This window comes from Punica granatum, chromosome 3 (assembly GCF_007655135.1).
Source record: "Punica granatum isolate Tunisia-2019 chromosome 3, ASM765513v2, whole genome shotgun sequence".
NCBI classification, from domain to species: domain Eukaryota; kingdom Viridiplantae; phylum Streptophyta; class Magnoliopsida; order Myrtales; family Lythraceae; genus Punica; species Punica granatum.
The window spans coordinates 18197307-18223685 of NC_045129.1; the positions used below are offsets into that span (position 1 = coordinate 18197307).

At 46.9% G+C, this 26379-nt stretch overlaps 1 protein-coding gene across 1 annotated transcript; it reads left to right on the forward strand.

The window, feature by feature from the left end:
* The first annotated feature begins 16579 nt into the window (after nucleotides 1-16579).
* On the forward strand, nucleotides 16580-24898 carry LOC116200437. Its single transcript, XM_031531287.1, has 2 exons — nucleotides 16580-16935; nucleotides 24382-24898. Exons 1-2 carry the CDS (start codon nucleotides 16580-16582, stop codon nucleotides 24734-24736), a joined length of 711 nt encoding a protein of 236 aa, XP_031387147.1. The 3' UTR covers nucleotides 24737-24898.
* The last annotated feature ends 1481 nt before the right edge of the window (nucleotides 24899-26379 follow it).

The window sequence follows — 26379 nt, forward strand, 5'->3', positions numbered from 1 at the left end:
GAAAAGTGAATGAAATGGGTCATGCGAATGCAACTCACACCCGAACGGGCCGCCATTTTCCATCCATAGATCAAGGTGTTTCGATCTCCTTAATGCCTAGGGTATCGGCGAATCACGAAATGACGGTTATCCCCTTGGACGGTAAGGTATGTGAGATGCACGCGTAAAATTGAGACTACATGACACGAAGAGGTCTAAAGAGGACTAGTGTGTTTCGACTTGAGCCGCCTCCAATTGGGCCCGGACTCGAGTCATAGCACACGAGTACTCCCTGGACACTGACTCTATTCGTGTCCCGCATCTCGATGCTTTGAAATTGGGGATTTTAGAAAAAGGACATTTCCACTATTTCGTTATCCGTCAATGCGTTTACAAATTAATATTCAATTTGTTCAATTATTTAAGCCGAATGATTTCATTAACCAAATGACACGTCTTATTTCCCGTTTGTGGAATGGTTTAATGATTGAGACCTCGAACCTCAATTGTTATGGATCAATGAAATGATTGTTCGATATTAACGTATCTAGCATACGAATTAACATGAAACCAACGATTAAATGAAAAGTCGAGGAAAGTCGGGAATGATTATACCTAGCCTCGGGCTGCGGGAAAAGTCGAGGAAAGTCGGAAAAACGGCTTCGGGAAGTCGATTCTGCCCCCTGGAAAGAACAGACCCGAATCAGTGAAGTCGGGTCGGCGGCAGACCCGACTGGCAGTCCGGCTTGTCGGGGCTGTACCGGTTGATCGGGATGGAATTTTTGAGCGGGGCCAGTTGCGTTGGATTCCCAAGAGACTAAGGATCGCGTCTGCGGTGGTTTCGGGTGGAGAGCATGAGTAGATTTTCTGGAAATCTAAAACAAAGTTGGGGTCAGTAAAAAGAGACGGACCCAGTCGGGGCAAAACAGACCCGACTGACACTCGATAAAGAAAAGACTCTATAGGAGGCTCCCGGTGGTCTTTTGGCATAAGATCGGTGGAATTGGACTCCTAGCTGAGTGAGGATCACGGTGATATGTGGCTCGTAGCGAGATTCAACCCGAGCTGACCTGTATGTTCCTGCAAAGTTCGGGTCAGAATGGAAAACCAGAGGAACAGACCCGACTGGCACCCGATGAAGAAACGACTCTACGGGAGGCTTCCGGTGGTCTTTTGATGCAAGGTCGGTGGCATTGAACTCCTAACTGAGTGAGGATCACGGTGATTTGTGGCTCGTAGCGAGATTTAACCCGAGCTGACCTGTATGTTCCTGCAAAGTTTGGGTCAGAATAGAAAACCAGAGGCACAGACCCGACTAGCACTCGATGAAGAAACGACTCTACGGGAGGCTTCCGGTGGTCTTTTGATGCAAGATCGGTGGCATTGGACTCCTAAATGACTGAGGATCATGCCTGCAGTGGTTTCGTGGAGATTGGACATGTCAATGTTCTTGAGAGATGCAAAGAAAACCGGTAAAGATTGGAAAAAATCTGTGAAGGGAGAAAAGAGAGAAATGGCGGTGGTGCACGGTTGAGCGGCTCTCAGCACGCGACCACCTTGTCACGGGGGAGAGTGAGGGTCATGAGGAACCCCTAGGAAGTGATGGCACGACTCGCCATAGTCGTGAGGTAGTGGAAATGTCCAGGAAGCCCGGGAAGCCGTGAAAACGCCTACAGAACCCGGTTCTGGACAGAGCTGGTTCGGGCTGCTGGGAGCTTCAAATCACAAAACTAACACCGGAAATGGACTCGGGAGGTCGAATACATGTGGGATATGTAGTTTGTTTGAGGCTCGGATAAGTCGGGAAGGAAGAACTCGCCTAGAAACCGGGAAACTCCCTAGGGACCCGAATCTAGATTGGGCTGAAACAGGACCTAGATGACTTCAAATGGCAAAACTAACATTGTAAATGGACTCGGAAGGTCGAATACGTGTGGGATATGAAGTTTGGTCAAGTTTGGATCGGGTTGGATGGCGGTTGCCGGAAAACAGTTGAGTTTTCGGGCAAACTGGCCTTGTATCCGGGCTGTTATGGGGCTGAGGGAAATCTGGAAAATAAGGGGAGTTTGGAGAGTGTTCTTGAGTGAGAAAGCTAGAGAGAGGTTGCAAGAAGAGTTGTGATTAAGCTAATGATGCAATGGACTTATAAGGGCAAGCTTAATGACAAGGTTAAGTGGAGTTAAGTGCAATTGGGGTGTACTTAGGGCATCCGAATTTTTGGAGGGAAGATTAAGGTGAGGAAATGTCAAGGTAGAGTGTAGGGAAAGTTAGGGAAAGAGTGTGGGAGAGGTTAAGTGTGGGGAAGGGGTGGAGTACACTCCACCTTGGTCAGCCAAAGCAGAAGGTACAAGGCTGTGACCAGCGGTCAAACTGAAATTTTTTCCGAACTTCTCATCAGCCTTTTGGTCTCTCCGTTATTTTTCCTTGATCGCTACATGAGTTGGGCACGTCCTCGTAAAATTTGAAGATTGTTCGACCTCGGTAAATACCTGAAAGACTTTTTCTTCAACAATTGGCCAAAACCGGGAAATTTGGTTCTGACTTGTGAGGAAACCTTTAATTCTGTACTAATCTAGCCCAAAACACATCCTGTTTTATTTTATTTTCTGAATCTTCAGTGAATTGGGAATCCATTGACGTTGGCCATGCTTGAAAATACGAAGAATAGAATTTTTATGAATTTTCTCCCTCGACTGGCAGAGTCTGTCCCGGTTTAACGGTTTTGCGCATGGTGCGCTCAAAAATTCATAACTCTCTCTCCATATTGAATCTTGGAATGAATGACCCGTCAAATTGAACCTAACTCGATTTCCTAGGACAAGCATGTAAAATTCACCCTTTTAGGTTCAGGATTGATCATGATATGATGAGTTGAATCCCGTGCTCAAACTGCTGTATTCACTGTTTAGGCACCCCAGCTCCCACGAATTTTATCTCTTTGCTCGAATGGGCTCTCGACGTGATTTTTGTGTCGAAATATCCCCGACTCATCAAACCTCAATCTAAAAATACCGAACTTGGCTCTAGGATCCACGAAGATAGTCGTTCTCACCGAAGAAAATGATACAGAGACGTGATTTCCTCTTTGTCCACTGCCTTTGGTTCGAATATTGATAATTCGTGCCTTACTCTTCGAGATCAATTGTGTGTGCCGCAAAATTTCATAGGTTGCCCTCGCTGTCAGCACCCAATTTTGGTCCACCGGCTCCAGAGGGGCAAAATCGTCATTTTTGTCATCCATCGGAGGGAAGTATTTCTGGTTAATTGCTTGAGCACTCATGACTTTTGGAGATATAACATTTCCTCAATTTAGCCCCAATTTACCAATTTGTTGAAAAATACTCCATGGGTAGTTTTTGAATTTCACATGCGTCAATATCAACTTTTTAAAATTCAAGACTAAAATGAGGGCCGAAAATATTTTATTGCATAACATTGATCCATAAATTTTTTTGAACATAATGCCTATCTCGGATCATTTTTTTTCAATATCTAATCGCAAAGACAAGAATTTTAACCTCTACGCGCATTAAATTTTAAATTTTTAAATTTGAAAAAAAAAGGGACAGAAAAGACAGAAAAGACGAGCCGGTCAAGAGCCTGTCAGAAATTAGTCAAAAGCTCTGATCGGCCCCTGACCATTACCAACTTTTAAAAAAAAAATCAATCAGAGGCAACGGTCGTTTGACCGTTGCCCCCTCTCCTCCCCTCCCCCCATTATTTTGTCTTATTCTCCCTTCCTCTCTTCCCTTCTTCTCCTGGCAGCTGAAGGTAAAAAAAAGGAACCGAAAAAAACCCTAACCCTAGCTCTTCCTCTCTCTCTTTCTCTCTCTCGGTTTTATTCCTCCACAACTCTCTCCAGCTCACGCGAAAAGCACTTTCGAAACCCTAGCCGCTACACTTTCCCTCTCTCTCGGCCTCCTTCCACCCAAAAGAACGGGAACGAAAAGAAACGAAGTTCGGCTCTCTCTTGCTCTCAGCTGGAGTTCTCCCTAAAATCCAAAAAAAGGAAAACCCTAAGCTCCTCTACACACTCTCTCTGGGATTTTCAAAAAACCTCAGCTCGCCCTCGCACCCTTTTTTTTTCCCGGTGCTCTCAGCTCACACATCTTCACTCTCGTTCTCACCCCGCTCTCCCTAAGCTCGGCCGACCGGATCCTCCCTACAGCTCCCTCACTTTCTGACCTCACTGACCAGCCCGTACCCCATCTCATTCGCCTTCAGCTCACCCCCACCTAGACTCATCCCCTTTCCCTCAGTCTCGAGCCACAGTTGCTATGGCGCCACCATCCCGTACCTCCTTGAGCAGTCGCGGTCTTTTGCTCCCTTTTTATTTTCATTTTTTTTCTAGCAGCTAAAGGGTGCCGTTGCGGTTGCGCCAGGAAGTCGCTGCCGATGATCCTCTCCGAGCTCCTCGGCCCATACCAACCATAGTCGGAGCAAATCTTCGGAGCTGCTCGACCCTTCTGACGTCCCCGTCGTTCGTAGCCCTGGCCGCAACGTCCAGGAGTCCCCGTTGAGCCTGCCATTCCTTCCCAGGAGTCGTCGTTGCCTGTCAGGCTTGTCACGAGCAGCCCAGCTCGTGTCCATCAGTGCCCAGGAGCCCAGCCCAGCTCGCGTCGGCCCAGCCCAGCCCAGTTCGCAGTCCATTCGCTAGGCCCAGCAGCAGCCCATTCGGCCCACTCGGCCCAGTCCACTCCCACTAAAGCTCAGCCCAGTCAGTCCGGCCCAACTCGTCCAACATTTTAAATATTTTTTATTTTTTCTTATTTACATAATCACCCTTCAACTTCCCGAATTAGGTAAATCCTTGACTTAGTGGCATGTTTAGGGCTCCATTTCTGAATGTTTATGTTTGCTTGGATGAATATGATGTGAAATGAGCGTTATTGGGTTGCGTGGGTGATCGGATTTGTCTCGAACTCGATTTTATGAACTTTTCATTTTGTCTCATTTCAGTTCAAAGGACGAATTTTTATTTTTTTAGATCTTCCCCAAATTTTAAATTTCTTTTCAGCCAAGTCCCAGTCATTTTTACCATTTCCCATTCAGTCCTTGAATTTTCCAGAATTTTTCAAGCATCCCAAGGAACCTTTCAAGTTGGTTCAGTTTAGTCCCGGGGCCATTTTCGCCTTTTTCAGATCTGCCCCGAATTTTAAAATTATTCTTAGTTAAGTCCCAGCCATTTTTAATATTTCCCAATCGGTCCTTAAATTTTCCAGAATTCTCTAACCACTCCTAGGAACTTTTCATGTCGTTTTAGTTGAGTCCCGGGGCTATTTTCCACCCTTTTCAGATCTGCCCCGAATTTTAAATTCGTTTCAGTCGAGTCCCGACCATTTTTAGCACGTTCCAATCGGTCCCTGAATTTTTCAGGATCTTTAAATCAATTTCGCAAACTTTTAAAGTTGTTTCAGTTCGATCCAGGGGGCATTCTTCACTTTTCAGATCAGTCCAAATTTTTAAATTCGTTTAAAACTGGTCCTGGGATATTTTCAGTAATTCTTACACAGTCCCCATTTTTCCAGAATTTTCAAATCAATCTCCTGAAACTTTATCCGAATTTTCAAAGCAGTCCCTATTCTTTAAAATTGTTCAGATCAGTCCCTGGGCATTTTCCAAAGATATCCAATCCTTTCCTACTTGGATCCCTAACCGACAATGTATGTGCCCCTTTAATTATTTTGTTTCTGTAATTAGATGTATACAACATGACGATGTGTGTTCTTGCATGATTTTCCACTTCCATGAATCGGTGTCGTTTTATTGATTCCATTAATATTGTGTTTGTATATGTTTGTATGTGTTTATCGCGACCATGGCGGCTCCGATTGTGTAAAATATGTATGTTTATCGTGCTTGACATGATGATCTGCTCTTGATCCGTGTTTTAAATGTTTTATTTCATTGTTTATTTCTAAACCTCACACGAATCAGCTTAATCATGTAAACTCGGCTTAAAATCATTTTTTTTTAATTTCAAGACGGTCGAAAATTAGAGTTTATCGGGCGGCCCACTAATGGTCATTCCAATGGCTCGAAATCCATAAATTAAAGCATTCGGTAAATTTTAATCAACTTAAAATTCCACACACAAGACGATCGGGATGCCAAACTTGGCTAAATAAACCACTTGACTTCTTTTAAATGAATTGCACGAATTGATTAATAATTTGTAATCGCGTCGACAGTTCAAGAACTGTTGGTCATGCCCTTTTAAAATTCACAATTTCAAGAGCACCGAGATGCGTACCATGTAATCTTGATTTTCCATGCACACGCATATTTCCCGATTCAAGGGCATGACTACCGGTTCTTGTCCTGCCGTCATCCTAGCGTAGGTTTGTGTTTAGAATGGGTCAAAACACGGGAAAACAGATTAATCACAAACTCGGCTTAATTAAACACGGGCAAATAGTTGAGTAAAAGGGTTAGGTTTTGGGTTTCAGGCAAAAACACTATTGTCACAATTTGTAAAAGCTTCATTGTCACAATACAGGAAATTCTAAAAACAACACACACATCCGAGACTCGATTACAAACGTTGTGTTTGTCGGGTCCACAAAAAATAATGCCGAATGCCACATCCCCTCTCCATCACACACTCGTTTGCTTTAGGGTAGGATTTGTGTGCCAAGATACCCCATTGTTTGATTATTTATGCTTACTTATTACATTTATGCACTTGTTTGTTATGCGAGTCGAGCCCGATCCTTTAGGACATGATTCACATGGGGTCCAACGCCCCAATAGTAGATTACGGGATCTAATCCCCTAAACACTGAGTGAGCATCTTAATTTCAGTTTCAATCTTTTCAAACCACATGGTGAGCACGAGTGGAATAATGACCGAACGCAAACCGGTCGGGATTCAGTTGTTGTAATTTTTATTTATTTGAGAGGACAATGTAAGGATTTATATTGTACATTTATTCATGTAAGAATCCCGGTCGGAGAGTGGACGGTTGGAGTGTTTTTTCAAATTTACGGTGTCAAAACGCGTAAGATAAGCGGAACTTAATAAGCGGTAATTAAATTAAAATGGCAAGCCTAGACAAGCTAGAGTACCGATAGGGCATGCGAGATATAGGCTCGCATGTAACAGAACCCCCGAATTCGGAACCTCGAGTTTCGCAGACCATATGCCTTAGCAAAAGGTGTACCCCGTACCCCTAAATCCGGGTAACTTGTCATCCCTCGACTTTCGAGTCGTAAAATGGCAAGTGGCGACTCCTTCTCACATGCGTCTGTCTCGCGTCCACGGGAAAGTGGACACTCCCAAGCCGCGTTGCATTGACGCGCGCGCGCGTGCCCCGACGAGATGAAATTCGGGTGCGCACAGCTTGGCGACTCCACTGGGGACACTTAGAGGGTTCGGGCTCGTTCTCGCTTGCTTTGTTTGCTTGTTTATTTACCGCTTTCCGCAATTTTCCGTTTATCTACTTTACGCATTTTTATTTCCCGCACACGCATTACATATCATACTAGCTTCTAGGTACCTATGAGTCGCGTCCCACGACCGGTAATAAGAGCATAGGTTAGATAGGGGTTCCGAGTAAGGGTACGTCGCACGGTTAGACCGTTGATTAGGCCCCCAAAAGATCCCCGTTCGATTTTAAGGAATTAACACCCTTGAGTCGGGAGCCCCTATCCTTACGTAGCACGGTCCATGTAGTACCGAAACCATGCATCGTGCTATGCTTCCATGTCCTCCTCCAACTCGACTCCGACAACAGTCCATCGAGTCGGCCTGCGTGTCAATTTGAATCTTTTTCTGTTTCAAGAGCGATGTACATGTATCTTGTATAATGAATTAAGTCGTGGGCATTTACATTTCCGCAAGCATGCATCATGTAAATTTTCAAAATTAGGATGCCATTCGCATTGATGAGTCTTAAGTCGATCTTCCTTTCATCTTGGCAAGGGATGGCGCCTCATTCTCCTGTCCGCGCCACGATAGAGTCACACCGCCACTCGAGGAGATTGCCCGCATATGGACGGCGCTGCGCTTGGTCGACTGCCACTATATCGCTACGTTCATAGGAGATGTTCCCTTGTTGGCTACCCGACGCGTAGATTGGAATTTCCTCGAGGCCGCCATCGCATTCTGGAACCCAAGTCGCGCCGTCTTGAACATACAAGGTACCGAGCTCACGCCAACCATCGAGGAGTACCAGACACTCATCGGTCGAACCGCAGTTGTCCACGGCATTATAGAATCCAACTTCCACACCGCCCGACAAACCCTAGTCTCACGCTTACTCGGGGTTCCTATGACTCGTTTGAATGCTGAAATCGCATACTCCGGCAGCACGGAGATTGCAATCGAGAAACTCCTCCTTTTTATTGAGTCCCGAGCGCATAGGGTCCAGGGGGATTTTCTTCGAAAGGATTTATGCCATGTTGTTCTATTGTTAATCTTTGGCACCCTCTTATTCCCTCGCTCGCATAGTCTCATAGATGCGGCCTTGGCCAGCGTTGTCCTTCAAGTGGTCGGAGAGCGCGGTTACGAGATTGCTCTTGTAGTTGAGACCGTTCGGTCCCTCGACCGTATTTTGAGAACACGCGACCGAAGAATAACAGGATCCCACATCCTCTTACAATTTTGGTTTCAAAACCACGCAAACCCCTTCAGTCTAGTGCGCTCGGTTATGTATTTTAATGGTCCGAAGTCGATCATTTCTCGATTGCTGTCCCTCGTGCGCGTGGAAGAACGCAAGATTTCCGAGTGGATCAAAATTTTTCGCAAAATACCACCTAGGGGCTTTAAGTGGCGAGCTGCGTGGATGCCACCCGGACCCGCGGCCCTTAGGTGCCCTGATTTTAACGGAGTACCACTCGTAAGTCATGCGAGGTCTACCACATATTTCCCGGCGCGAGTGATGAGGCAATTTGGCAGCTTGCAGATAGTCCCCGAAGACACGGCACAGGCTGGATTCGAACACACTTGGTGGGAGGATCAAACATCTGTGGATCGTCAAAGAGACATTGAACGAGTCTTGGACTCGTGGCGAACCGTGGTCATCGAGCGTCCATATTTCCCCAAGCATCCAACCCTCGAGGAATGGGATTTCCAGGCTACCGAGGAATATGTCCCCCGCTTCTATCGGTGGGGTCCGACAACACACGAGGATTCCGCCGACTCTTCACGAGCCGAAGATAGCGGACCAACGGGAGCGTCTCTCACCCCGAACGTGGCCATCCAAGCGGAGCTTGCTAACCTCAGGGCCGAGAGAGATCATCTTCGTCGAGAAGTCGCAGAGAAAGACGAGCAGCTTGTGGATCAGCGACAATTACAGAAAGATCTTGCCCAGGCCCGCATCGAGCTACAGAGGCACAAGCAGAAGTTGGCACGAGCGAATGTCGCCTTGCAAAGGTTCAGGAAGTGAGCCCGTGGAGGTCCACGCATCCCTTAGGTTAGACGCCTCCACCAAGTCCTCACTTGGATCGGTGCTCTCCACGGCCACAGTCACTCGCACCCTGAGCGCGGTGGAAGAACGACTTAGGGCTTGTTTTTAAAAATTGCATTGTATCTTGGAACCCTTTTGAATCAATGCGAGTGACAGCATTAGTTTTCAAAATCCATGCATCCCATGCACGTCATCCCCTTATTTATTATTCCACACGTTTTTATTTTAAACGTGACTCATTTGCGCCACAATTTACACACTTGTTAATACAGGTAACCATAACTGGCGCCGCACCGTTATCTCACTCGTTTGCAACTAAGGATGGCGCAAAACAACCAGCCCGCTAGTTTCGATGAACACTCCACCGACGCCGGTTTATTATCAACCGCCCATGACTCATGCACTGCCACCACCAACCCCTGCAGGTGCACTCCCAGCACACTCGAGAGAAATTCCACCACTAATCCCAACGCCGGAGGCCCAAGCGTCATCCCCCTCTACTGAGGGTGCGGCCTACATCATCGCACTGGAAGGCGACATTACCGCACTGAAGGGCACGGTCAATCAGATGGCCGCCGACATGGCCGAGCTCATGGCCCTGCTCAGAGCTTCAAACCGCACCTCCTCGAACTCTACTCCGCCTCTGGGGTACGGGCCAACAGTAGACCCGAACCCCTAGGTCTCGCCGACCCGTGCTCCGGAAGGTATTGAAGCGCCCGCAATGCACGAGCCGACGAGCCAACTGGCCAATGTCCCTCCGCCATCAATGATTCTCTTGGCAGTCATTCCTCTTCCACCGCCGGACCCGACCACGCTTGTACCAGCACCGAGCCCTGTTCTATACCAACACCGAGCTTGTACCACCGCCAATTTCCATACCGGTTCCGGCTCCTGTTTACGCAGCTCCTCCGCCGATGGTCTTCCCGGCACCAAGCCCCCACGTTCTTGCTTACACATCCGAGCCTCTCCCATTCCACAACCCCACATCAACTTTTCATACCGAACTCTACCTCCCCTAAATATTTCCATCCCTAAACCGGGCACGCCAACCCAGGCTGTCCCTATAGCTCCACCAACAAACTTTCTCCCGGAAACGGGGACTGAACAGGAACAGAGATTGAAGAAGTTGGAAGAGAATATCCGAGCCCTACAATCAGGCGGCTCCCGCCTCGATGCTGGCGACGGCGATTAGAGTCTTTTCCCAGGTATGCAGCTACCCGCAAAGATTAAGGTGCCTGAATTCCAGAGGTACTACGGCACGACCGACCCTCATCACCATCTCCGTCACTACCGGGGAAAGATGTTGCAGTACTGGGACTACGAAGAGTTCGTCATCCACACGTTCCAGGATAGCTTGGCAGGAGCGGCTCTTGACTGGTACATGTCACTGAAAGCCGCGGATATCCCCACGTGGGCGGACCTCTCAAGCAAATTCATCGACCAGTACAGGTACTGTGCGGAGACGCCCCCGACTCTGCTGGAGCTCAGCACGATGGAGATGACCGACGACCAGGGCTTCGAGGCCTATACAGTGAAGTGGCGGGCTAGAGCGGCGAAGCATGTCCCTCCGATTAGTGAGGCACAACAGATCCAATTATTCCACTCCACTCTTAAAGGGGCCTACTACTTGCACTTGTTGGCCCACACGTCTTCATTCTCCAACCTTAACGATGCCGGAAAGAAGCTCGACATCGGCGTTAAGCTCGGCAAGATAGAAGGTCCGGCCGAGAAAAAGGAAGGAGAGTTCTCGAATAAGGCCGCCATTGGGACAGCGGGAAGCAGGAGAGGGAAAGAAACGTCCGTCAATGCTGTCAACTCAGTGCACCAGGCCCCCCAGCAATATTCCATAAGCTACACGCCCGCACCACAGGCCACTCAAGCGTATGCCTCACCTTCGATGCATTATCAACAACAACTCCCAACGCAGCAAGTTTACTATTCTGCCCCGCCGGCTTCCTTTCCGTCGCCAGTCCTGCAGCAATACGCCCATAATTATGCCCCTGCTCCTCCTCCGATTCAACAAAGTAGACCCCCGGCTTCGAGAACTCCACAGCCGGTGCAACGAGCTCCGGCCCCGCAGGACCAACAGGGCATCGCGACACAAATGCGACGTAAACAATTCACACCCCTGTTGGCTCCGCTCTCCCACATATACCGGCAACTCCTCTCCGGTAACAAGATTCGATCGATAGCACCTAACCCTGATTTCGACCCAACCATCTAGGATTAGAGTCGGTGTTGCGAGTACCATCAAGGAGCACCCGGTCACACCACCGACAATTGTTGGAAGCTACGGGAGAAGATCCAACAGATAATTGATGACAAGCAACTCACGTTCAACGCCGTCAAACCCCCGAACGTGCAATCAAATCCTCTTCCCGATCACGGGTCAAGCTCAAGACCCAGCATTAACATGATCGGTGTTTGCGCTATAGGGGAGTACGAGACCGAACAAGAGGCACCGGCCTCGTTCGTAATCGAATATGTTCCTGCGGAAACCGATGTAGGGTATGTAGGGTTCGATGCCACGCCCTTCCCATTCGTGATAGAAGTCCCCGCACGAGAGCCATATCAAGATAGCAAGGTCCCGTGGACCTACGAAGGGAGTGTCGGAAACCTCGAGCGTCAATTTAGCGTCATGGGCGTGACGCGCTCGGGTCGAGTCTACGAAAATTCGGAGGCTGCAAATAAAGGGAAGGCCCCTGCTGCGGCGTTGGGAATCGCCCTGGAGGCTGTGCCGATTCCTCAAAAGAAGGTGACCGAAGAGGAAGCCAAGGCTTTCATGAAGATTATCAAGGCAAGCGAGTACAAGGTCGTTGAACAAATGGGCAAATCTCCAACCCACATTTCACTACTCGCCCTCCTCTTGGGTTCAGAGCCACATCGTGAAGCGCTCCTGAAGGTCCTGACAGCGGCACATGTCCCTAAGGAGACGGCTCCAGATCTCATTGCAGAGACCGTTGGCTCAATCTTCTCCAACAACATTTCATTCTCGAATGACGAACTTCCCTCCACGCTCATTCGTGGACGTTGCACATCGTCTGTAAGCGCAATAACTTCGTGGTAGGCCAGGTTATGATCGACAACGGTTCGGCTTTCAATGTATTCCCTGTTTCCACCCTAAAACAGATGAATGTGGATTTGAATCGAATTCGTCCGAACAAGACGGCGGTTCGAGCCTTCGATGGCTCACGGAAGGAAGTGAACGGAGAGATCGACCTTCTGATCGAGGTAGGCCCATGTTCATTCAGCGTCACTTTCTAAGTCCTCGACATCCCGAATGCCTTTAGCTTGCTACTCGGAAGGCCATGGATCCATTCATCTGGCGCAGTTCCCTCCACCTTGCATCAGAAGCTTAAGTTCATCGTGGAAGAGCGACTCATCACGGTCAAAGGTGAGGAGGACTATGCGATTTATAAGGAGACGGCTGTCCCCTACAACAGTATTGGGGACGATCAGAACCTCCCCTTCCACTCGTTCGACACCATCTCCGTCATCCGAGACTACGAAAAGGTCGGTCCGTCCTGCGCCGACCGCATGGTGGGGAAGATCTTGCTGCGCCATAACTACATTCCGAGTTCCAGGCTCGGAGAACATTGGCAAGGTATTAACCGCCCCATCGAGATCGAAGAGTACAAGAACAGGAGGGGACTCGGTTTTCGCCCTTCCTGCCACGAGATTATTGAAGCCCGTAGAGGCAAATACCTCCACCGTCTCGCCGCGCATTACGGGAAGATCAACAGGGGCATCCCGATTCCCCCATTCTCTCACTTTTTCCCTGCACCGCCGCACATCGTTGGAGGCACTCTTGACGACCCTTCTCGGGTTCAGACGCCGAGCCTGTCGATCTGTCAGCCATATGCGCCGTCATCGAAGAGATTCCTTATGGGGTCTATGTTCGCCTCGAGCAGGAGAATGAGGAGCTCAACAACTGGACCTCAGTCCCGCGCTACTCGGCTGTAATTGCCGATGTGTAAGGCTATCTATACGTTTGATGTTTCCCGCGTGTAAGCACAGCCATAAGCCGCACGACGAAATAGGGATTTTGTTATGGCTTCACGCTTACATCACTAATGAAATCTCTGCACGCATTTTGAATTTCCACGTCTACCTTCTCCTTTCTCTCACTTACTTCGCAACGTTCTAAATTTCTAAGACAATTCATTTAAATTACCACGCTCCACTCGAATCCAAATCTTCAACACGGCGATTCGAACCCATCCGAAGGACGGTCGAGTGCCCGAGATAGAAGAGAGTTTGTGCAGCCTAGAGGACCGCCAACTCACCTCAATTGAACCAACAGAAGAAATCAACGTGGGCTCCGAAGAAGAACCGCACACCTTGAAGATCAGAACGGGCCTCGACCCCGAACAGCGGGCCCGGATGATCGATTTCCTCAAGGAGTACCAAGAAGTTTTTGCTTGGTCTTACGCCGACATGCCAGGTTTGGATCCCTCAATAGTCAAGCACTTCCTCCCACTCGATACAGAGAAATTCCCGCCCAAACGACAACACCTATGGCGGCAGCGAGCCGACCTCCTCCTCCGCATTAAGGAAGAGGTCGTCAAACAGATCAACGTGGGATTTTTTGAAGTTTGCAACTACTCCGAGTGGGTGGTGAATATCGTGCCCGTAGAGAAGAAAGATGGAAGAGTTAGAGTATGCGTCGACTATTGGGACCTTAACAAGGCCAGCCATAAAGACAACTTCCCTTTACCCCACATCAACGTCTTAGTTGACAACACCGCGCGCCACACGTTGTTCTCCTTCATGGATGGCTTTTCGGGGTATAACCAAATCCGAATGGCCGAAGAAGACAAGATCAAAACGACTTTCATCACAATGTGGGGCACATTCTGCTACAAGGTCATGCCCTTCAGTCTAAAAAATGCAGGGGCAACCTACCAGCGACAATGGTCACGCTCTTCCACGACATGATGCATAAGGAGATCGAGGTCTACGTCGACGACATGATCGCTAAGTCCAAGGAGGGAGAGGATCACCTCGTCAATCTGAGGCGTCTCTTCGAACGTCTCAAGAAGTACAAGCTTAGGTTCAACCCGGCCAAGTGCACATTCGGCGCAAAATCCGGAAAACTACTAGGATTTGTGGTCAGCGAACGAGGCATCGAAGTCGATCCCAACAAAGTGAAAGCGATCAGGGAGCTACCTCCGCCATCGACAGTGCGCGAGGTACGGAGCTTCTTAGGACAATTGAACTATATCGCGCGCTTCATCGCGAACCTATCAGACAAGTGTCAACCCCTCTTCCGCCTGCTTCGTAAAAATGCAGCAATTGAATGGGACGATGAATGTCAGAAGGCCTTTAATGACATCAAGACATACTTAGTTCAGCCGCCGGTGTTGGTCCCGCCTACACCGGGTCGACCTCTCATTCTTTACCTGACAATGCGCCGACAATCCTTGGGATGCATGTTGGGGCAAGAGGATGAGTCCACGCGCGCAGAACATGTCATTTACTACATGAGCAAGAAGTTTACTGAAGGGGAATCCAATTACCCGGAGATCGAAAAGATGTGCTGCGCGCTGGTGTGGGTCATGCAGAGACTACGGTAGTACACTCTCTACCACACTATCCGCTTGCTGTCAAAAGTGGATCCCCTAAAATATCTACTTGGTAGCCCTTCCTCCATGAGGAACATCGCAAAATGGCGCTGTCAGCTGACGGAGTATGACATCGAGTACGTGCCCCGCACATCAGTCAAGGGGCAAGCAATTGCAGACCATGTGGCGGAATTTCCAATCGAGGATGACACGCAGATCAACTCCGACTTTCCGGACGAAGGAATCCTCCGAGTGGATAAGGAGGAAGATAAACCCGCATGGAAGATGTATTTTGACGTCGTAGTGAATTCCACCGGTTCTGGTATCGGCGCAGTGCTGATATCCCTAGACGGACGTTATTATCCGATTGCAGCAAAAGTCGATTTTTCCTACACCAACAACGTGGCCTCATACGAGGCATGTATCCTTGGCCTGCAGGCGGCAATCGATTTCAAGGTGAAGGAGCTAGAAGTGTTCAGGGATTCAATGCTCACAATCTTCCAAACATTGGGACAATGGAAGACGAAAGACGCGAAGCTAGTACCATACCACGAGTATCTCGAGGAGTTAGCGGAGAACTTCGAGAAAATCTCGTTTACATACACACCGCGCGTCAAAAACAAGTTTGCAGACGCGCTTGCGACATTAGCATCAATGGTGAGTATCACAAAAGAAAATCTCATCGAGCCACTCGAGATCGAGATTACCAAAGGCCCGGCTCATTGCAGGGCAATCGATGCGACCGATGAACAGCCATGGTACGAAGACATCAAACACTTTCTGCAAACCGGCCAATACCCGACATTCGCCAACCGTCAGGACCGGAAAACACTTAAGCGACTCGCAGCGCATTACTTCCTAAGCGGAGAGACTCTCTACCGTCGTTCCTTCGACGCCACACTACTCCAGTGTGTCGACGAAAACGAGGCACAACGCCTCATGGGAGAGATTTACGAAGGGAGCTGCAGGCCCCACATGAGCGGTCTCATACTCACCAAGAAACTCATGCACCTGGGTTACTTCTGGTCCACTATGGAGGCTGATTGCGCCAAACACGTCAGACACTGCCACTTGTGCCAGGTCTACGCTGACCAAATCAAAGCACCCCCCAATGAGCTACGCCCGATGGCGGCCCCATGGCCCTTTTTAATGTCGGGCATCGATGTGATCAGTCCTATCAATCCCAAAGAGTCTAACGGACATCTGTTCATTTTGGTGGCAATCGACTACTTCACCAAGTGGATCGAGGCCATAACACTCGCTTCGGTCACCGCAAATGCCGTGGCACGTTTCCTTAAGCGCGATATCATCGCCCGATATGGAGTCCCCGAGACGATCATCACCGACAATGCCAAGAACCTGAACAACAGGATCATCGACGAGCTTTGTGAGCGATTCAAAATACACCATCGCAACTCCACGCCGTACCGTCCCCAAATGAACGGTGCGGTGGAGGCCGTGAACAAAAACATCAAGAGGATCATCGAGAAAATGACGGTGACCTACAAGGATTGGCACGAGATGCTCCCATTCGCGCTCTTAGCATACCGAACATCTATCCGCACTTCAACCAGGGCAACTCCGTATTCCTTGGTCTACGGCATGGAAGTGGTCCTCCCAATCGAAATGGAGATTCCTTCCATGAGGATCCTCGCAGAGTCCGAGCTCGAATGGGCAAAACAACGTTACGAACAGCTCAATCTCATCGACGAGAAACAGCTAACAGCACTCTGCCACGGCCAATGCTACCAACAAAGAATGGCTCGAGCGTTCAATGCAAGGGTCCGTCACCGTGAGTTCAACCCCGGTGACCTCGTCCTGCGAAAGGTTCTTCACATTACACCTGACTCCCGGGGCAAGTTCGCATACAAATATGACGGACCTTTCGTCGTCAAGGAAACCTTCTCCGAAGGGGCAATTATCTTAAGCGACATGGACGGGACTGAAAACGCGCTCCCAGTCAACGCCAACGCCATCAAGAAGTACTATCCCTGATAGCCTTCTTCGTCAAGAAGTACTATCCCTATCCATTCAATCCTTCTCGTCTAAGAATACTTCAGAAAGAAAAATAATAATTTTCCCGCTAGGTCGAAAACCTCCTTGAGGCGGCCTAGGCAAAAGTCAGGGAACGAGGGGCACGACTTAAAATCCCGCAAAGGGGAGTCGTGGTAAAAGGAGAGCACAAATCAATTCCTTTGCTAGGCTAAAAACCCGCAAAGGGTGGTCTAGGCAAAAGTTAGAGGAACCGAGAGGTGCGATCGGACCCCAACAGGGGCGATCGTAGTAAAAGGTGAATACTCATGTGAGAAGAGTCAAAAAAAAAAAAACCCCCGCTAGGTCGTCTCTCATCTTGCGGCCTAGGCAAAAATTAGGGGCAATTGTCGGCTTGACCAAGAAAGAACAGCGGCACTTCGCGTGAAGCTACGGCTAGTAGTGGTTCAGCAGTACTCAACGCAAGCAAACTCTCTTCGACTCTCCAGGCTCGAGACATGCCTCGAAATGGGGTCGAATCGTCGTATCCTTGATTTGGAGGATCCTAAAGATCCCTCTCTTTACCTTTACTCAAAACTCTGCGGGCCATGCCCCATTCTGCAAAAAGCCTTTCTATTAGTCAAACATGAGTTCGAGGACACGACCACCCCTCAAATGGCCACCAAGTTCAAATCCCCGAATCATCGCTACATATATTCCTTTTGCACATCGTAATTTCAGCGGTATCGTGTAACTGACAACGACCGTTAGCCACCGTTCCTTGCGCGCAGGTACAGGCATGCGGATCCTAAAAGGTGTCTCCTCCTGACGGACTTATGTCTGCCGCATGCGACAGGGACGCAATTCCAACCCGAGTGGATGGCCCTCAAGGAGGCACACGACGCTCAATCACGCGACGGGTGGCGAACAGGGCTTACCATTGCGCCGTCATAAGCATAATATGGACTCAAATCCAACAAATCAGAATCTTCCCTTTTTGGCACCCCACGCCATTCCCCAACACTATCTGTTACTTCTGCATTCCCTGCACTTTCGCACAATGTCCACATTTACTGCTTTTCCGACTTCGAGTCCACGCACCTCGCATCCACCTCTACTGCTTTCCGAACTCTGCATCTACATTTACTACTTTCCGGACTTCGCGTCCACAGACTTTGTGTCCACCTTTACTGCTTTCCAGGACTTCGTGTCCACCTTTACTGCTTTATGGACTTCGCGTCCACGGACTTCATGTCCACCTTTATTGCTTTCCAGACTTCACGTCCCCATTTACTGCTTTTCGGACTTCGCGTTCACATTTACTACTTTCCGGACTTCGCGTCCACAGACTTCGTGTCCACTTTTACTGTTTTCCGGACTTCGCGTCCATATTTACTGCTTCTCGGACTTCGCGTCCACGGACTTCGTGTCCACCTTTACTGCTTTTCGGATTTCGTGTCCATCTTTACTGCTTTCCGAACTTCGTGTTCCCATTACTGCTTTCTGAACTTCGTGTTCCCATTTACTGCTTTCCGAACTTCATGTCCTCGGACTTCGCGTCCACATTTATCACTTTCAGGACTTCGCGTCCATATTTATTACTTTATAGGTTTCATCATCACCTTAATTGTTTTGAGTTACAAATTCACATTGTATCATTTCCTTGCTATGACTCATTTGTCTTTTTCTTCCCACAAACAGGCCCATTGCACTTACATAACTTACTCCTATATACCCAAAACAAGATGGCAATCGGCTATTGGGAGAATGACCGGATAGTCGCCAGGACCAAACGAGGTGCCTCTCATAATCTTTGGACACATCCTCTATCCGAGCACGTAACCAAAGAGGGGCAAGCTGTCAGCACCCAATTTCGGTCCATCGGCTCTAGAGGGGCAAAATCGTCATTTTTGTCATCCATCGGAGGGAAGTATTTCTGGTTAATTGCTTGAGCACTCGCGACTTTTGGAGATATAACATTTCCTCAATTTAGCCCCAATTTACCATTTTGTCGAAAAATACTCCATTGGTAGTTTTTGAATTTCACGTGCGTCAGTGTCAATTTTTTAAAATTCGAGACTAAAATGAGGGCCGAAAATATTTTATTGCATAACATTGATCCATAAATTTTTCTGAACACAATGCCTATCTCGGATCATTTTTTTTCAATATCCAATCGCAAAGACGAGAATTTTAACCTATATGCGCATTAAATTTTAAATTTTTAAATCTAAAAAAAAGGGACAGAAAAGACAGAAAGGACGAGCTGGTCAGGAGCCAGTCAGAAATCGGTCAGAAGCTCTGACCGGCCCCTGACCGTTACCAACTTTTTAAAAAAGAAAAATCAATCAGAGGCAACGGTCGTTTGACCGTTGCCCCCTCTCCTCCCCTCCCCCCATTATTTTGTCTTATTCTCCCTTCCTATCTTCCCTTCTTCTCCTGGCAGCTGAAGGTGAAAAAAAAAGAACTAAAAAAAACCCTAACCCTAGCTCTTCCTCTCTCTCTTTCTCTCTCTCGGTTTTGTTCCTCCACGACTCTCTCCAGCTCACGCGAAAAGCACTTTCGAAACCCTAGCCGCCACACTCTCCTCCTCTGTTCTTTTCTTCTTCTTTGGGAGAGAACAAAAGGAGAACGAAACGAAAAGAAAAAAAACCCTAGCACACTCTCCCTCTCTCTCGGCCTCCTTCCACCCAAAATAACGGGAACGAAAAGAAACGAAGCTCGGCTCTCTCTCGCTCTCAGTTGGAGTTCTCCCTAAAATCCAAAAAAAGGAAAACCCTAAGCTCCTCTACACAGTCTCTTTGGGATTTTCAAAAAACCTCAACTCGCCCTCACACCCTTTTTTTTCCCGGTGCTCTCAGCTCACACATCCTCACTCTCGTTCTCACCCCGCTCTCCCTAAGCTCGGCCGACCGGATCCTCCCCACAGCTCCCTCACTCTCTGACCTCACTGACCAGCCCGTACCCCATCTCATTCGCCTTCAGCTCACCCCCACCTAGACTCATCCCCTTTCCCTCAGTCTCGAGCCACAATTGCTGTGGCGCCACCATCCCGTACCTCCTTGAGCAATCGCGATCTTTTGATCCCTTTTTATTTTCATTTTTTTTCTGGCAGCTGAAGGGTGTCGTTGCGGTTGCGCCAGGAAGCCGCTGCCGATGATCCTCTCCGAGCTCCCCGGCCCGTACCAACCATAGTCGGAGCAAATCTTCGGAGCTGCTCGACCCTTCTGACGTCCCTGTCGTTCGTAGCCCTGGCCGCAACGTCCAAGAGTCCCCGTTAAGCCAGCCATTCCTTCCCAGGCGTTGTCGTTGCCTGTCGGGCTTGTCACGAGCAGCCCAGCTCGTGTCCATCAGTGCCCAGGAGCCCGGCCCATCTCACGTCGGCCTAGCCCAGCCCAATCCGGCCCAGTTCGCTAGGCCCTGCAGCAGCCCGTTCGGCCCACTCGACCCAGTCCACTCCCACTGAAGCTCGGCCCAGTCAGACCGGCCCAACTCGTCCAACATTTTAAATTTTTTTTTATTTTTTCTTATTTACAGAATCACCCCTCAACTTCTCGAACTAGGTAAATCATTGACTTAGTGGCATGTTTAGGGCTCCATTTCTGAATGTTTATGTTTGCTTGGATGAATATGATGTGAAATGAGCGTTATTGGGTTGCGTGGCTAATCGAATTTGTCTCGAACTCGATTTTACGAACTTTTCATTTTGTCTCATTTCAGTCCAGAGGACGTATTTTTATTTTTTTAGATTTGCCCCAAATTTTAAAATTCTTTTCAGCCAAGTCCCAGTCACTTTTACCATTTCCCATTCAATCCTTGAATTTTCCAGAATTTTTCAAGCATCCCAAGGAACCTTTCAAGTTGTTTCAGTTTAGTCCCGAGGCCATTTTTGCCTTTTTTTCAAATCTTCCCTAAATTTTAAAATTATTCTTAGTTAAGTCCCGGCCATTTTTAATAATTCCCAATCAGTCCTTGAATTTTTCAGAATTCTCTAACCACTCCTAGGAACTTTTCATGTCGTTTCAGTTGAGTCCCGGGGCTATTTTACACCCTTTTCATATCTGCCCCGAATTTTAAATTCGTTTCAGTCGAGTCCCGACCATTTTCAGCACGTTCCAATCGGTCCTTGAATTTTTCAGGATCTTTAAATCAGTTTCGAAAACTTTTAAAGTTGTTTTAGTTCGGTCCAGGGAGCATTCTTCACTTTTCATATCAGTCCAAATTTTTAAATTCGTTTCAAACTAGTCCTAGGATATTTTCAGTAATTCTTACACAGTCCCCATTTTTCCAAAATTTTCAAATCGGTCTCCTAAAACTTTATCCGAATTTTCAAAGCAGTCCCTATTATTTAAAATAGTTCAGATCAGTCCCTGGGAATTTTCCAAAGATATCTTATCCTTTCCTACTTGGATCCCCGACCGACAACGTATGTGCCCCTTTAATTATTTTGTTTCTGTAATTAGATGTATACAAGATGACGATGTGTGTTCTTGCATGATTTTCCACTTCCATGAGTCGATGCCGTTTTATTGATTCCATTAATATTGTGTTTGTGCATGTTTGTATGTGTTTATCACGACTATGGCGGCACCGATTGTGTAAAATATGTATGTTTATCGTGCTTGACGTGATGATCTGCTTTTGATCCGTGTTTTAAATGTTTTATTTCATTGTTTAATTCGAAACCTCACACGAATCAGTTTAATCATGTAAACTCGGCTTAAAATCAATTTTTTATTTTAATTTCAAGACGGTCGGAAATTAGAGTTTATCGGGCGGCCTACTAATGGTCATTCCAACGGCTCGAAATCCATAAATTAAAGCATTCGGTAAATTTTAATCAACTTAAAATTCCACACACAAGACGATCGGGATGCCAAACTTGGCTAAATAAACCACTTGACTTCTTTTAAATGAATTGCACAAATTGATTAATAATTTGTAATCGTGTCGACAGTTCAAGAACTGTTGGTCATGCCCTTTTAAAATTCACAATTTCAAGAACACCGAGATGCGTACCATGTAATATTGATTTTTCATGCACACACATATTTCCCGATTCAAGGGCATGACTACCGGTTCTTGTCCTACCGTCATCCTAGCATAGGTTTGTGTTTAGAATGGGTCAAAACACGGGAAAACAGATTAATCACAAACTCGGCTTAATTAAATACGGACAAATAGTTGAGTAAAAGGGTTAGGTTTTGGGTTTCAGGCAAAAACACTATTGTCACAATTTGTAAAAGCCTCATTGTCACAATACAGGAAATTCTAAAAACAACACACACATCCGAGACTCGATTACAAACGTTGTATTTGTCGGGTCCACAAAAAATAATGTCGAATGCCCCATCCCCTCATTGTTTGATTATTTATGCTTACTTATTACATTTATGCACTTGTTTGTTATGCGGGTCGAGCCCGATCCTTTAGGACATGATTCACATGGGGTCCAACGCTCCAATCATAGATTACGGGATCTAATCCCCTAAACACTGAATGCGCATCTTAATTTCAGTTTCAGTCTTTTCAAACCACACGGTGAGAACGAGTGGAATAATGACCGAACGCGAACAGATCGAGATTCAGTTGTTGTAATTTTTATTTATTTGAGAGGACAATGTAAGGATTTATATTGTACATTTATTCATGTAAGAATCCCAGTTGGAGAGTGGACGGTTGGAGTGTTTCTTCGAATTTTCGGTGTCAAAACGCGTAAGATGAGCGGAACTTAATTAAGCGGTAATTAAATTAAAATGGCAAGCCTAGTCAATTTCAATATGCTTGGTTCGGGCATGAAAGAGTGGATTCGCTGTGAGATAGATAGCAGAAACATTGTCATGCCTGAGAGTGGGAGGATGTCATAATGGAAAACCCAGTTCTCGAAGTAGTGATTGTAGCCAAATGATGTCATCGGTGGTATTAGCAAGACTCTTGTACTCAAATTCGGTGTTGGACCTGGCCACAATGCATTGTTTCTTGGAGCTCCAAGAAACCGGATTGGTACCAAGAAAGATGACGAAACCACTCACAGAGCGTCGATCATCAGGATTCCCAACCCAATCAGCATCAGAAAATCCATGCGGAGATAAAATAGGACCGGGATGAAGATGAAGGCCATAAGTGATGGTGCCCTTGAGATACCATAAAATACGCTTCATGCAACCCAGTGAGTGGTAGATGGGCGCTACATGAACTGGCAGACCTGATTGAATGCATAGGCAATAACAGGTCGAGTCAGCGATAAGTACTAGAGGCTGACAACCATGCTCCGATAAAGAGATGGGTCATCAAATGGGTCACTATCATGGAGTGATAGGCGAGAACCTGCCGCTACTAGAGTATTCACTTGTTTGCACTCCAGCAGAGAGGCACGGGAAAGGATATCATGAATGTACTTTGACTAAGTGAGATAAAGCCCAATGGAGTCAACACGAGCTTCCATTCCCAAAAAAAAAAAAAGTGAACCGAGATCCTTAATAGCAAACTCCTTACGCAAGGCAGACAGGAGGGAGGAGAATGATGCGCCAAGCGTCCCAGTCATAATGATGTCATTGACATAGACTAGGATGAAAATAATGCAGGAAGAGCATCGAAGGATGAATAGAGAAGTGTCCGCTTTCGACTCAGAAAACCCGAGTTGATGTAGGAAATTGCTGAGGCTTTGCAACCATGTCCTCAGTGCCCGTTTGAGACTATATAGAGAGCGACGGAGTCTGCAAACATGATCAGGATGAGAGGAATTGATAAACTCAGGAGGTTGAGAGGGTTGGCTTTCTCCATTTGGGGACCAGCTTGTAGAGGGTTGGCTTTCTCAGCCTGAAAAATCAAATTATATCTAGGTCCCAAAACTTCAGGTTATCGGGCTAGGTAAGGTAGAATTTTTTCGGTTTTTCAGGTTCTAGGTTTATCACTTACACCTAATACGAGCGCGATGAATTGTCCTAGTAATAGAACGAACCCGTCATTACTTCATGTAAAGCTTGCCAATGTATTCCGATTACGTATTATACATATTTCGCCAAAAAAAAACAAAAACAGTACGCAATATACATATGCATGGTATCGGCGCAACTTACTCTGAATAATATTCGTAGAAACGTACACCCAAAAAAAGATACTTGTAGATGAAATAAAATAAATATATTTCCTAAATATATTAACAGGGATTTATTTCCTGTTCTGACCTACTCGAAACTGGCCAATAAAATGGTATATTTTTGGGTAAGGTTTTTTTGGGTAAGGAATAACATGGTATATTTCCTGATCTAGCATATTGAATACGTTCCCCTTATCATATTTATATACTACTAGTTATGTGCGTGTAGATGCATATAAGCCACTTGAGAATTTCAGTGAGAGCCACAACCACTTGTGAAATATCGCACGACAGTAAGAGAAATGGCCGATGGCGAGGATGGTGGAAGGAAGCAATGTGATGGCCGGAGAACTTGAAGGACCGAGTTGAAAAAGATAGAGGACAAGAACGCGAGGGAGGTCACATTCTCGAAGCGAAAAGGCGGCCTACTCAAGAAGGCCAGCGAACTTGCATTGCTGTGTGGGGTGGATATCGTGATCAACACCTACTCCCCCCATGGCAACCCGTTCGTGTACAGCAAGTCCTCTGGGGATGCGATTTTTCGTCGCTTTGTTGGATCAACCTCTACTGTGGGGGATGACTTCAATGTTATGCCATTGTCATGCGAGGACCGGCTGAACGAGTACAGGCAGCAGGAGAGGGAGGCGCTCTCAAGGCTTGAAGAAGCGAGGAAGCACCAGCAGGCTAACGGCAATGGGAAGCCACGGTGGTGATGGGAGGAATCGGCCGAGGACTTGGAGGAGGAGGAGCTTAAGCATTACATTGAGTGCTTGGAGAGGCTGATGGAGAAGGCCAATCAGAGGGCAGAGGAGATGGGGAGAAGTAACACGCTGCTCCGCCATAGAACTGCAGCAGCACGGTGGATCCTCCAGACATGATGGTACTAGGTGCGGGCAATGCGGATAAGGAGCTCCTCTCGGGAGGAGGGTTCAAGTGTCCGATCAACCTATGATTTAGGGTTACGCCTTAACGGATGTATACATATATTTTTTGGTCAAACATCAGGTAATGTGACTCATAATTATTTTCTTTGGGTAATAATGTGACTCAAAATTATGTGACCGGTTACTATGCAATATCACGTGAGAGATAGAATTTTGTTTATCTATTTGGCAATTGTAAGATCCTTTCTCTGTTCGAACAATAATATTTCGAGTTCTTATCAACAAGCTATTAATGTTTTATATAATGACTTCTTTTTGGTGATTGTATAATCACTTTCAATTCATGAGTTGTTTACAACAGTAACTGCAAGCCGGTAGTTGCAACAGCCTTCTTCTTTTTCTATAACAATTGCGAAATAAGAAAAGAAAAAAATTGTACAGTGATTATATCAACATTTGTTTGGTAATTTTTTACGTTCATCCACATAATCTCTAAAGAATTTCCTCCCTTTGGCTCATGATAGAGAATCCCAATATATACATTGTGCATTGTTCGTTCCAGTCCAAAAAAGATGGCCTCTGTTAACCGAACCCAAACCCCTCATTCACCTCATGAATCGCAAGCAGCAGCCTCTAAGAAGATCGAGCTGATTGAAGCTGCATGAATCATCAAAAGCAGACATCCTGGTACTATGTTTTGATTCTAAGAATCACGATCCTTTCGATGAATTATGTTAGAACAGCTCATACCAAATATGAGCTTAAGGTAAGTGGTCGGGACTGCTGTAGGCCTTGTGGATTTGGAACTTACGCGAGCCTGAAGTACAACGAAGTTTATCACTTTTGGAGTGCCGGTCACAAACTGCAAGAGCGAAGCCTTGTCTTCCTGGCCGAAAACTTAAATGACTTCCCATAATCATTGGATAGCAGGGGATGTAGCTATATTTCCCGAATATTCTATATGTGCCCCCTCATATCATCCAGGGACAAAAGTTATTAAGAAAATGCATACTTTTAATGATTAAGTCTCTAAAACATGCCGAAGAAGGTACATGGAAATTGGCAGAGCAGAAAACATACAGTCAATCACCAGAAGACTGCTAATTAATAGCTCCAGTTGTTTGTTATTGAAGATCGATGTCAACTCCCTAGGGATAAGCTCGTTGAATCCTTCTTGGAAAGCGTTAATCTGAGGACGAATTGCCATTGTTAAGTGATGCTAGCTACTAAATCAACATACTGATGCTTGTTCTCCTTGGTGACTGATATGTCGTTCCCCAAGGAGCAGTTATAGTCAGTAACCTCCCTATTTGGTTCATAAAATTAAGAATCAGAACTTCAGTTAACAAAGCAAAGGATAAGAATAGAACTTCCAAGATGCTGGGGCAGATGGGGAAATTATTGTTCTGTTACCTCTGCCCATTCGTAAACAGCATTAGCTTTTCAAGAGATCAAAGAAACTGTCAACAATG